This window comes from Nansenia antarctica (genome assembly GCF_963989245.1).
Source record: "Nansenia antarctica genome assembly, chromosome: 18".
Classification (NCBI taxonomy): domain Eukaryota; kingdom Metazoa; phylum Chordata; class Actinopteri; order Argentiniformes; family Microstomatidae; genus Nansenia; species Nansenia antarctica.
The window spans coordinates 1,767,520-1,779,823 of NC_137691.1; the positions used below are offsets into that span (position 1 = coordinate 1,767,520).

At 44.1% G+C, this 12,304-nt stretch overlaps 1 protein-coding gene across 6 annotated transcripts in view; it reads right to left on the reverse strand.

Moving 5' to 3' along the window:
• LOC308173419 (constitutive coactivator of PPAR-gamma-like protein 1 homolog) overlaps window positions 1-11,893 on the reverse strand; it is a 35,059-nt gene extending 23,166 nt beyond the window's left edge. For 4 of the 6 annotated variants that reach the window (XM_080548453.1, XM_080548451.1, XM_080548452.1 and 1 more), the window contains exons 1-6: window positions 11,108-11,893; window positions 7,631-7,877; window positions 5,300-5,382; window positions 3,615-3,743; window positions 2,291-2,381; window positions 1-35 (exon numbers count right to left, since the gene is read on the reverse strand). The exon at window positions 1-35 is cut by the window's left edge and continues 72 nt beyond it. In XM_080548453.1, coding sequence (XP_080404579.1) covers window positions 1-35; window positions 2,291-2,381; window positions 3,615-3,743; window positions 5,300-5,382; window positions 7,631-7,877; window positions 11,108-11,581 — 1,059 coding nt within the window. In that variant the 5' untranslated portion in view covers window positions 11,582-11,893. Of the gene's footprint in view, window positions 36-2,290; window positions 2,382-3,614; window positions 3,744-5,299; window positions 5,383-7,630; window positions 7,878-10,711; window positions 10,725-10,917; window positions 10,931-11,107 lie in introns of all 6 variants that reach the window. The other 2 variants (XM_080548450.1, XM_080548449.1) reach the window with 2 other exon arrangements.
• Between the last annotated feature and the right edge of the window lie 411 nt (window positions 11,894-12,304).

Sequence of the window (12,304 nt, forward strand, 5' to 3'; positions counted from 1 at the left end):
CGCAGGGCCCGGCCCGCCCGGCTGGTTTGGTCTGGCTGGGGGGGAGAAACAGTCAGTCAGACAGCTGAACAGACAGCTAGATAGAACAGTCATCCAGCTAGAACAGTCATCCAGCTAGAACAGTCATCCAGCTAGAACAGTCATCCAGCAAGAACAGTCATACAGATGAACAGTCATCCAGATGAACAGTCATCCAGCTAGAACAGTCATCCAGATGAACAGTCATCCAGCTAGAACAGTCATCCAGCTAGAACAGTCATACAGACTAAACAGTCATCCAGCTAGAACAGTCATACAGACTAAACAGTCATACAGCTGAACAGTCATCCAGATGAACAGTCATCCAGCTAGAACAGTCATCCAGCTAGAACAGTCATCCAGCTAGAACAGTCATCCAGATGAACAGTCATACAGACTAAACAGTCATACAGCTAGAACAGTCATCCAGCTAGAACAGTCATCCAGATGAACAGTCATACAGCTAGAACAGTCAGAGAGATGAACAGTCATCCAGCACAAAGCTGCTTCCACAGACTGCACAGGTATTCACTCACAAATATTACAGCTCTTCGGTTTTAACTGATCTACAGTGCGCACACACACACACACACACACACACACACACACACACACACACACACACACACACACACACACAGTACAGAAAGTGGAAAAATATATATTCAAACAGTCCAGCCCTGAACCTGAGACCACTAACGCTGCATATTCACACAGACCGAGGAGGGAGTTTTTCCTAAGCTTGCGGCCCGCTATGCAAGAAGCCTTTCTAAAGCAGCCTATTTGTATGCACAACGCATAGCAGCCATTCCAGTGTGCACACACAAGGTCTGAGGCTAGTGGGAAAATAATTTCTCACATTACCGAGAGCTCCTGTGCTCTGCTCCCGCTCTAACCCGAAAATCCCCAAACCTCTGCCTCCTCTTAGACCTGGCCGTCAGAGAGGCGGAGGTGAACAACCCCTCAGATATGATACCGCTGAGGCAGGGACAGTGTGTAGATAAACACAGAAGATTATATTACTTTGCCAAAGCCCAGGGAAAGTTTGGAGAGGCATAAAACGAGGGTAGACTGGCCAGCTTAGTGAGACAGAGAGACACGGTCACCCATCTGAGTGATCCAGACCACAGGAAACGGGCGACTTAAATCTCAGCTTCCACACAATGACTCACAACAACCTCTCGGAGCCTGGCGGGTTTTTCAGTTTGTTCTTTTTTGACTAAACCCCTCTTGATAACAGCTCACTACATACCGCACGTTATGTTTTGGTAATAAAACGGTAGTGACTACGTACTGAAAGCTACTCCAAGAGCTTTGCCGTAACAAGGACATGTTCGAAGTATGTAACATGAAACACTCTGTACCGAGTGATTTAAGATTTAGTTTTGTCACACCGTGAGTACTGACTGTGCAGTCGTTTGGTCATCTGCAGCTAAGAAAGATCTGAGAAAACGCCAAATCCACTCAAAACAAAGCTGCTAGATTAGCTCAACACTGTTCAACGCGCACAAATGTTTTGGAAATGCATAGAAATCTGGCATGGCTTCCTGTAGAAGATAGACGGACAATCCAGTCTTCTGATCTTCTTCAGGAATGCCATAAATGACAAGAAACCTATATGAAACCTAATGTTGACAATTGTCCAGATATGATGTTTGTGTCGGACCCCAGGAAGACTAGCTAATGTCATGGCGTTAGCTAATGGGGATCCTAACAAACAAACACACACCGTATGCTATGTGCATCAACTCTACAGTATCACCTTGGAGCTTACCTAAATAAGGACAACAGCACGTCATATGTTCTAGTAATAAAGTGGTAGTAACTATACAATGAATGCTACATGGTTCGCTGTGTATCAACTCTAGTATCACCTCTGAGCTCTTACCTAAATAAGGACAGAACTTGGGAGGCTCACAGCACGTCATGGGCCGGTTTCACAGACAAGGCTTAAGCCTAATCCTAGACTAAAAAACATCTTCAATGGAGATTTTATATTGAAAGTGTGATTTAGTCCAGGACTAGGCTTAAGCCTTGTCTCTGAAACCGGCCCCATATGTTCTAGTAACGACCCTGAAACGGTAGTAACTAACTACATACTGAAGGCTACATGGTACGCTGTGTATCAACTCTAGTATCACCTCTGAGCTCTTACCTGAATAAGGACAACAGCACGTCATATGTTCTAGTAATAAAATGGTAGTAACTACATACTGAAGGCTACATGGTACGCTGTGTATCACCTCTAGTATCACCTCTGAGCTCTTCTTACCTGAATAAGGAGGGAACTTGAGGGGCGTGCTGGCAGCAGAGTAGTACTCCATCGCCTTCTTAAAGCGGACGACTTTGTCATTGTTTCTTGACTGGAATATGAAAATGAAAAACGAAAAAAAAATAGCCACATTAAACTGTCATTTCGGAAGGAAAAGAAACATTTACCTGAGAGGCCGTGACTCACCTGCTTTCAGATGCGGCTTTCAGACGCGGCACGCTGATCAAATGATATTGGAGGGAGCCCGAGGGCCCGGCAGTTGAATCGCGTCTACCACAGTTTTCCCCACAAAATACTCTGTTTATACTGTTCATACTGTTCCTACTGTTCCTACTGTTTATACTGTTCATACTGTTCATACAGGCCTGTCTTGGTCTTTCAAGCCAGCGGCATAAATTACAGACGTATCAAGGAGATTATTGGAGTGTTCAGTTAGAACTTGTTTGCATAAATAGAGACAGAAATGTGTTCCACACAGACAGAACACTCCCGAGACATCAGCCCAGTGAATTTTGTTCAACCTTCAGACTGTTTCTATTTGGTGGTGATGCAGCATCATTATAAAACACAGAATCATAGTTTTGAGATGCAACCAGAACAAAGACGACCTTTCCCAAGCCGCCTGGCAGCACTGCAGGTCGTTCTCTGATCTGGCTGGTTTGCCGCCGCTGTGCAAATGTGTTTGTTGCCAAAACAATCTCATCCGATGTTGGTCACAACCCCTAACAATTTGTCTAAGTCTAATCTGAAATATTTCTATTCAGATTCCCTGTTGAGAGTAGTATAATAGGCTTATTGCCTCTCTTAATCTTAGTCTTGATGACAATGACAACACTTTGACGGCTGCTCATCCCTGGTTAATGTGATCACTCTATAACCTTTGACCTACTGATGTTTACATTACTACCTTTGTACTACTGTGTATTGCACATTGCACATGTCACCTGACATGTTTTATTCTTCTGCACATTAGATACTGTTCATAAACTACCTCACTGTACATAGCTCATAACTGTATATAGCCCATAACTGTATATAGCTCATACCTGTATATAGCCCATAACTGTACATACATTTAAACTATACTGATGTATAGTTTACTGATGTAACACTACCTCTGCACATACTGTATATTGCATAGTTACCTATCACTACCATTCCTGTTCTATTCATATCATGCCCTTAGATCACTATTTGCACTTCTGGTCGGATGCTAAACTGCATTTCGCTGTATTGTACTTGTACTGTTAATGACGTTGAATCTGATGTAACCTGAGGTGGTCAGGTGGTCTGTACCTGTGAGTGCCTGTTAGGTTGTCTGTACCTGTGAGTGCCTGAAGATGTCCTTGGCGATGGCGTCCAGGTCAGTGATGTCGGGCATGGTGCGGACATAGTCCGCCACGGCCTTGATCACCACGTCACACGGGGGCAGCACTAGTTGATGGGCACGCACCTGTGGATGACAACATGACATCATCATCTAATGACACACCTGTGGACGACAACATGACATCATCATCTAATGACACACCTGTGGATGACAACATGACATCATCATCTAATGACACACCTGTGGACGACAACATGACATCATCTAATGACCGTCACAATCCCATTAACTCTAGAACAGCCGTGTCTATGTTACCTACTATAAGAGCCGCCTCGGGGGTCAAATGACCATAGTCTTTACAACGGGAAGCTGCTACTTACACACAAAGACCACTAGTTGGCGCGTCTTGTAAATTAGCCTGCCCCCTACACAGTAAAACTGCAAAATAGCTTTATACTAGCTTATCCTGATGTGATTTTGAAAATGTAAGGATACTGGGGTGGTAGAACGCACATATCTAGGACAAGTCATGAAAGGAGGGTCCTGAAGTTTGATCGAGTGCAAAGATGTAACTTGTTTATTTTTTTACTCACAGGGTCAAATGACCCACCCATGACTGTTCTAGTGTTAAACCTGTGTCTGCCACTTACATGAAGACTTTCCTGAAAACTAAAAAAAAAACTGTACATTAACAAACATTGCATAACAGTCCACAAACGTGGGCCTCAGAGCCTTATGGGGGTGTGTGGGGGTAACTCCATCTCTAGAGCTACCACTACCATCTGCCAGGCCACATCATCTCCCTGATGAAAACATCCCTTCTATTCCTGGACTAACAGAATTTCAGCAACTTTAGATTTCTTGGTTACAGAGTAAGTAAGTAAGTAAGTAAAGCTTTATTTATATAGCACCTTTCATACAAGAAATGCAGCTCAAAGTGCTTTACAACAGGGATAAGAACATAAAGTGAATATAAAAACATATACAAGCATAGAATAAAAGTAGGGGGAAACAGTCAAAATAAAAGGTAAAGATTTACATTTCTTACACACTATGTGATACATGTCATACATTCATACACTACTATATATTATTTTAGCCCCCCCCCAGTGAGTGTAGTCACGCTAGTATGGGATCTGCACCTGTGGTACATGCTACCCCACCCGCAGAGGGGAAGGCTTGATTGAAGGATGATTTCATGTTATTCACATCTGACATCTAATAGACGGACAACCCAAGGAAACAACACTGAGACAAGTTACAGCACATGAATGACGCTAAGCTAACAGCTGACTGTTTACCTTCAGAGATGCTAACAGCTGACTGTTTACCTTCAGAGATGCTAACAGCTGACTGTTTACCTTCAGAGATGCTAACGGATGACGCTAAGCTAACAGCTGACTGTTTACCTTCAGAGATGCTAACGGATGACGCTAAGCTAACAGCTGACTGTTTACCTTCAGAGATGCTAACGGATGACGCTAAGCTAACAGCTGACTGTTTACCTTCAGAGATGCTAACGGATGACGCTAAGCTAACAGCTGACTGTTTACCTTCAGAGATGCTAACGGATGACGCTAAGCTAACAGCTGACTGTTAACCTTCAGAGATGCTAACAGCTGACTGTTTACCTTCAGAGATGCTAACGGATGACGCTAAGCTAACAGCTGACTGTTTACCTTCAGAGATGCTAACGGATGCTCTGGACCCAGTAAGCTCCAGTGGAAGGCAGCCAAGTCTTCATCAGGCAGTATGTGATTACCTGCAGCCAGGGAGGAGACAACAGACACCAACACACATTACACACATTACACACCAACACACACCAACACACACCAACACACATTACACACCAACACACATTACACACCAACACACATTACACACCAACACACATTACACACCAACACACACCAACACACATTACACACCAACACACACCAACACACATTACACACCAACACACACCAACACACATTACACACACCAACACACATTACACACCAACACACACCAACACACATTACACACCAACACACACCAACACACATTACACACCAACACACACCAACACACACCAACACACATTACACACCAACACACACCAACACACATTACACACCAACACACATTACACACCAACACACATTACACACCAACACACACCAACACACATTACACATTACACACCAACACACATTACACACCAACACACACCAACACACACCAACACACATTACACACCAACACACACCAACACACATTACACACCAACACACATTACACACCAACACACATTACACACGCTCATTAAAACACCAACACACATTACACACACTCATTACACACCAACAGACACCAACACACATTACACACCAACACACATTACACACCAACACACATTACACACCAACACACATTACACACCAACACACATTACACACCAACACACATTACACATCAACACACATTACACACCAACACACATTACACACCAACACACATTACACACCAACAACAAACATTACACACCAACACACATTACACACCAACACACATTACACACCAACACACATTACACACCAACACACATTACACACCAACACACATTACACATCAACACACATTACACACCAACACACATTACACACCAACACACATTACACACCAACACACATTACAAACATTACACACCAACAAACATTACACACCAACACACATTACACACCAACACACATTACAAACATTACACACCAACACACATTACACACCAACACACATTACACACCAACACACACCAACACACATTACACACCAACACACATTACACACCAACACACATTACACACCAACACACATTACACACCAACAACAAACATTACACACCAACACACATTACACACCAACACACATTACACACCAACAAACATTACACACCAACAAACATTACACACCAACACACATTACACACCAACACACATTACACACCAACACACACCAACACACATTACACACCAACACACACCAACAAACATTACACACCAACAAACATTACACACCAACACACATTACACACCAACAAACATCACACACCAACAAACATTACACACCAACACACATTACACACCAACAAACATTACACACATTACACACCAACACACACCAACACACATTACACACCAACAGACACCAACACACATTACACACATTACACACCAACACACATTACACACCAACACACATTACACACCAACACACATTACACACCAACACACATTAAACACCAACACACATTACACACCAACACACACTACACACCAACACACATTACACACCAACACACATTACACACCAACAGACACCAACACACATTACACACCAACACACATTACACACCAACACACATTACACACCAACAACAAACATTACACACCAACAACAAACATTACACACCAACACACATTACACACCAACAAACATTACACACCAACAACAAACATTACACACCAACAAACATTACACACCAACAACATTAAACACCAACACACATTACACACCAACACACACCAACACACATTACACACCAACACACACCAACACACATTACACATTACACACCAACACACACCAACAGACACCAACACACATTACACACCAACACACATTACACACCAACACACATTACACACCAACACACACCAACACACACCAACACACATTACACACCAACACACATTACACACCAACACACATTACACACATTACACACCAACACACATTACACACCAACACACATTACACACCAACACACATTACACACCAACAACAAACATTAAACACCAACAAACATTACACACCAACACACATTACACACCAACAACAAACAGGAAACACCAACAAACATTAAACACCAACAACAAACACACCTTCCGATCTGTTTTGTGACAGTTTCAGTTTCAAGCGACATTATAGCGCTACATTATGTCTGTGTGACCGACCGACCAACTGACCTAAAAGTGAGGCGAAGATGACAAAGCGGTTGGGGTTGAGGTCGAGCTGCTTGGCGACTTCGTGCATCAGGTACTGGCTGGTGGTCAGGCTCTTGCCGTTGCGGCTCAGCTTGAGTGCGTGGGCGCTGAAGTAGTAAGGGATATTGCACAGGGCGTAGTCTGAGTCGTAGGCCACCATGCCGTGGAAGCCGTTCTCCCGGTATAAGGCGATCACCTCCAGGTGGTGGTCCTCGATGCTCTGGACCACCTGGGACAGACAGGTGACACAGAGACAGACAGGGACGTAACCCGATTAGCGGGAAGAAGGGTTAGGAATCTCTCAGCAGCACTCGATTCTAGCCTAGCCAATACAGATACAGAATACTTTATTTATCCCCCAAAGGGCAATTCAGTTTCCACAGTTCACGGCCACAAACACACCATCACACAACAACACACTCACTCACCACTGGAGCTCAGCAGCACCCCAGTCCACGGTTCACAAGTGCAAGTCTGACACAGCTCAAGTTTAAGAACAGTTCAATAAATACATAAAAAGTCAGTGCATAGGTGTTACAATTCAAGTTCAAGAACAACAGATTCAAGGACGCAAGTCGAGCGAAGCCAGTTCAAAACAGGATTGTAATGCTGACCACCCACCAGGCCGAGTTAGTCATTATAGCTCATAATATTAATGAGTGAAAGGACAGATTGATTCACGACTGAGTGGTGAGAGCGCTGACGTCACATGAGCCTCACAGGCCTTTGTTAGTCATCCTCTAGAGTCTACAACATGCTCTAACAGGGCAGAGATAACCACATCTATAACTCAAAAGAGTAGAAGAAGAAAGAAAGAAATCACAGAGGCAAGAAGTGGGTGACGATACAGGTGATGTTCGGTGAAGCTACATCTATGTATATTACCGTATGGCAGAGTCTAATAACGGCAACATATTCCTCAGGTCTTCCCCTATGCTGCTATAGTGCAGCTGTTCCTATTGCAGCAGGACTGGAGCATGCAGGCTACTGTACACACTGGGTTCTAGAATGCAGTACGATTCTACTGCAGTACCACTGGTTCCGCTGTGGTACGACTACCATCACTTTATTATTACTTAACTTGTTTTTTTAGGTTTAGGGCTAAGTTAGTTTATTCTACTATTGTGATCTTGTATCTTGCTGCAATGCCAATGTTGGAGAACCTAAGCCAAAGAATGTTATGCTTGTGTACCTGTACATTGGCTGTAATAAAAGGCATTTCTGGTTCTGATTCATTTCTGAAAAGGTCCCTGAGGTTGGTCCAGTTGGCCTGTTGGCAGCGGCTCAGTCGGAGCAGAAGTGACGTGTGTGTGTGTGTGTGTGTGTGTGTGTGTGTGTGTGCTCCCTGCATAGAGCGAATGGCACTTCTATGCCTCCTCTGCTCTGGCCTCTGTGCCTACACCAAGCAGGCTGTTAGAGCAGGTAGAAGCAGGCTGTTAGAGCAGGTAGAAGCAGGCTGTTAGAGCAGGTAGAAGGTACAGGCTGTTAGAGCAGGTAGAAGCAGGCTGTTAGAGCAGGGTAGAAGCAGCCTGTTAGAGCTCTAACAGCTCTACCCAGGGTAGTAGAGGGACTTCCAGCAGTGTGACTGGGTATATCAGGTCTGGGTATCAGTGAAACTCCTCATACAGGAGTTACTCACTTAACTTCCTGTGCTTGCCTGACCTCATCGTTTTGGTTACGTGGTCGATTTGAGTGGCGGTAGCCTACTGTGTGTGGGTTTGGAGGGTAAGTGGGTTTGGAGGGTTCTGAATTAGGTGCATATATTTAGCATTACCCTCTTCTAGTGATCTGTTGAGTCTCAATTACACTTTCCCTCCCTGGCATTGCCCAGGGTACTCGATACAAGTGGGCTACTAGTGACCCTTGAGTAACATCGACTACGTGAGAAAGATGGAGATAGATAGCATTTCTATCTAGCATACATAACACTTTGAGGGACACTCCCACGGTCCACTAAGTCGTGCAAGAAAATGTCCATCACACTACTCAACTGTACACATTGAATTCGAGAATAAATATACTACTACTACTACTACTACTACTACTACTACTACTACTACTACTACTACTACTACTACTACTACTACTACTACTACTACTACTACTACTACTACTACTACTACTACTACTACTACTACTACTACTACTACTACTACTACTACTACTACTACTACTACTACTACTACTACTACTACTACTACTACTACTACTACTACTACTACTACTACTACTACTACTACTACTACTACTACTACTACTACTACTACTACTACTACTACTACTACTACTACTACTACTACTACTACTACTACTACTACTACTACTACTACTACTACTACTACTACTACTACTACTACTACTACTACTACTACTACTACTACTACTACTACTACTACTACTACTACTACTACTACTACTACTACTACTACTACTACTACTACTACTACTACTACTACTACTACTACTACTACTACTACTACTACTACTACTACTACTACTACTACTACTACTACTACTACTACTACTACTACTACTACTACTACTACTACTACTACTACTACTACTACTACTACTACTACTACTACTACTACTACTACTACTACTACTACTACTACTACTACTACTACTACTACTACTACTACTACTACTACTACTACTACTACTACTACTACTACTACTACTACTACTACTACTACTACTACTACTAACAATAATAATAATAAAAAAATAACACTAAATAATTTAAATATTATTATTTATTAATATACATACTTTTATAATAATAATAATACAATAAATAAATAATAATAATAATAATAAATACGAATACTAATTGTAATAGCTAATACTTCTAACCTTCAGATTCCCATGTCTCTTATCTTGTAAGCTAACTGAACTGATATCCGAAGAGTTGACAGCGAGCTATGTTTATAATAACATCATAATAACAACAGACTGATGATGATGACAGCCACAACAACAGAGCTGTCCCCTCCCTCCCCTGGCCAGCCGACTCACCTGAGGAGAGACTCACCTGGATGTGGGACCTGAGGAGAGACTCACCTGGATGTGGGACCTGAGGAGAGACTCACCTGGATGTGAGACCTGAGGAGAGACTCACCTGGATGTGAGACCTGAGGAGAGACAGACTCACCTGGATGTGGGACCTGAGACTCACCTGGATGTGAGACCTGAGGAGAGCCAGACTCACCTGGATGTGAGACCTGAGGAGAGACTCACCTGGATGTGGGACCTGAGGAGAGACTCACCTGGATGTGGGACCTGAGGAGAGACTCACCTGGATGTGAGACCTGCAGAGAGACTCACCTGGATGTGAGACCTGAGGAGAGACTCACCTGGATGTGAGACCTGCAGAGAGACTCACACCGGCGGGAGGAACCAGACCTTGGAGACCTGGGGAGAGACTCACCTGGATGTGAGACATGAGGAGAGACTCACCTGGATGTGAGACCTGAGGAGAGCCAGGCGCACGCAGTGGACCATGCACACCGGCGGGAGGAACCAGACCTTGGGCGGAGGGGTGCCCTTGTTCTGGAGGTGGCTGACGATCTGCTGGCTGGTCTGCCTCTCGTTCACCTGCCGCTTGACCCACTCGTGCAGACGGCCTTTCTCCAGGGCGCCATTGAAGCACACCAGCAGCTCGATGTTCCCGTGGAAGCAGGCCTTGGACAGCGCCGCCAGGTAGCCCAGCATGTGGCTCCACTGCCCGCCGCTCACCCAGTCGGTGTAGAAGCCCCCGTAGAGCCGGTGCAGGCAGTTCTCCGCGTCCACCAGGAGCCTGAGCGGGGTCTGCGGGGGTCTCTGCCGGCCGCCCCCCACCAGGCTGCCCCGGGCCAGCTTCTGGAGCTCCACCGGTACCACGGCGTTGGGGCAATGCTTCTCAATGTACTCCTGGAAACCCTGCACACCCATGGCTGAACTGTGACGCACGGACTGTCTTTGTCTTAAAACATGTAAAGATTTGCAAAAAACGCGTTTTTAAAAAAGCGTCAGATCACTATGTTAAAAAATGGGGGAGTTACAAGACGGCTCCTCTCTCTCTCCTCCGTGACAGTGGACCAGTTGTATGAATATGGATATTGCAGTTGCGGAATAGTGAAATCCCCAAATAAATAAACGCAACCGGGTTACTACTTATGCATTAACTGTTTTTTTTGGTGAGTTTCTTTCTTTTTTTGGTTCATGGCTGTCCATAGCCGCCATGTGCCTTCTCACGGAGCCATGTCTCTGATGAGGGTCTGGGCTGCAGAGAGAGAGAGAGAGACGCGCAGTGACGCACGGGCACGTTACTGCGCTCCGGGGGCTGCGTTCGTAAAGTCGCACTGGAACTCTGAGCAGCACTCATGGAATAATAATAATTATTATTATTATTCTTATTATTATAATTTAATAATAATAACCTTTATTTGTATAGCACTTTTCCTGCAAAAGTTGCAGCTTTAAGTGCTTTAATCATGATATAATCATCATTTAATCATTTAGTCATTTAGAGGCAATATTAAAAAGATGGGTTTTTAGTCTTGACTTGAACATTATGTGCTGAGGTTGCATCCCTAATGTAAACTGGCAGTGCATTCCACAATCTGGGTGCATAAAATGAGAATGCAGCCTCACCAGATCTCTTCTTTTGTACAT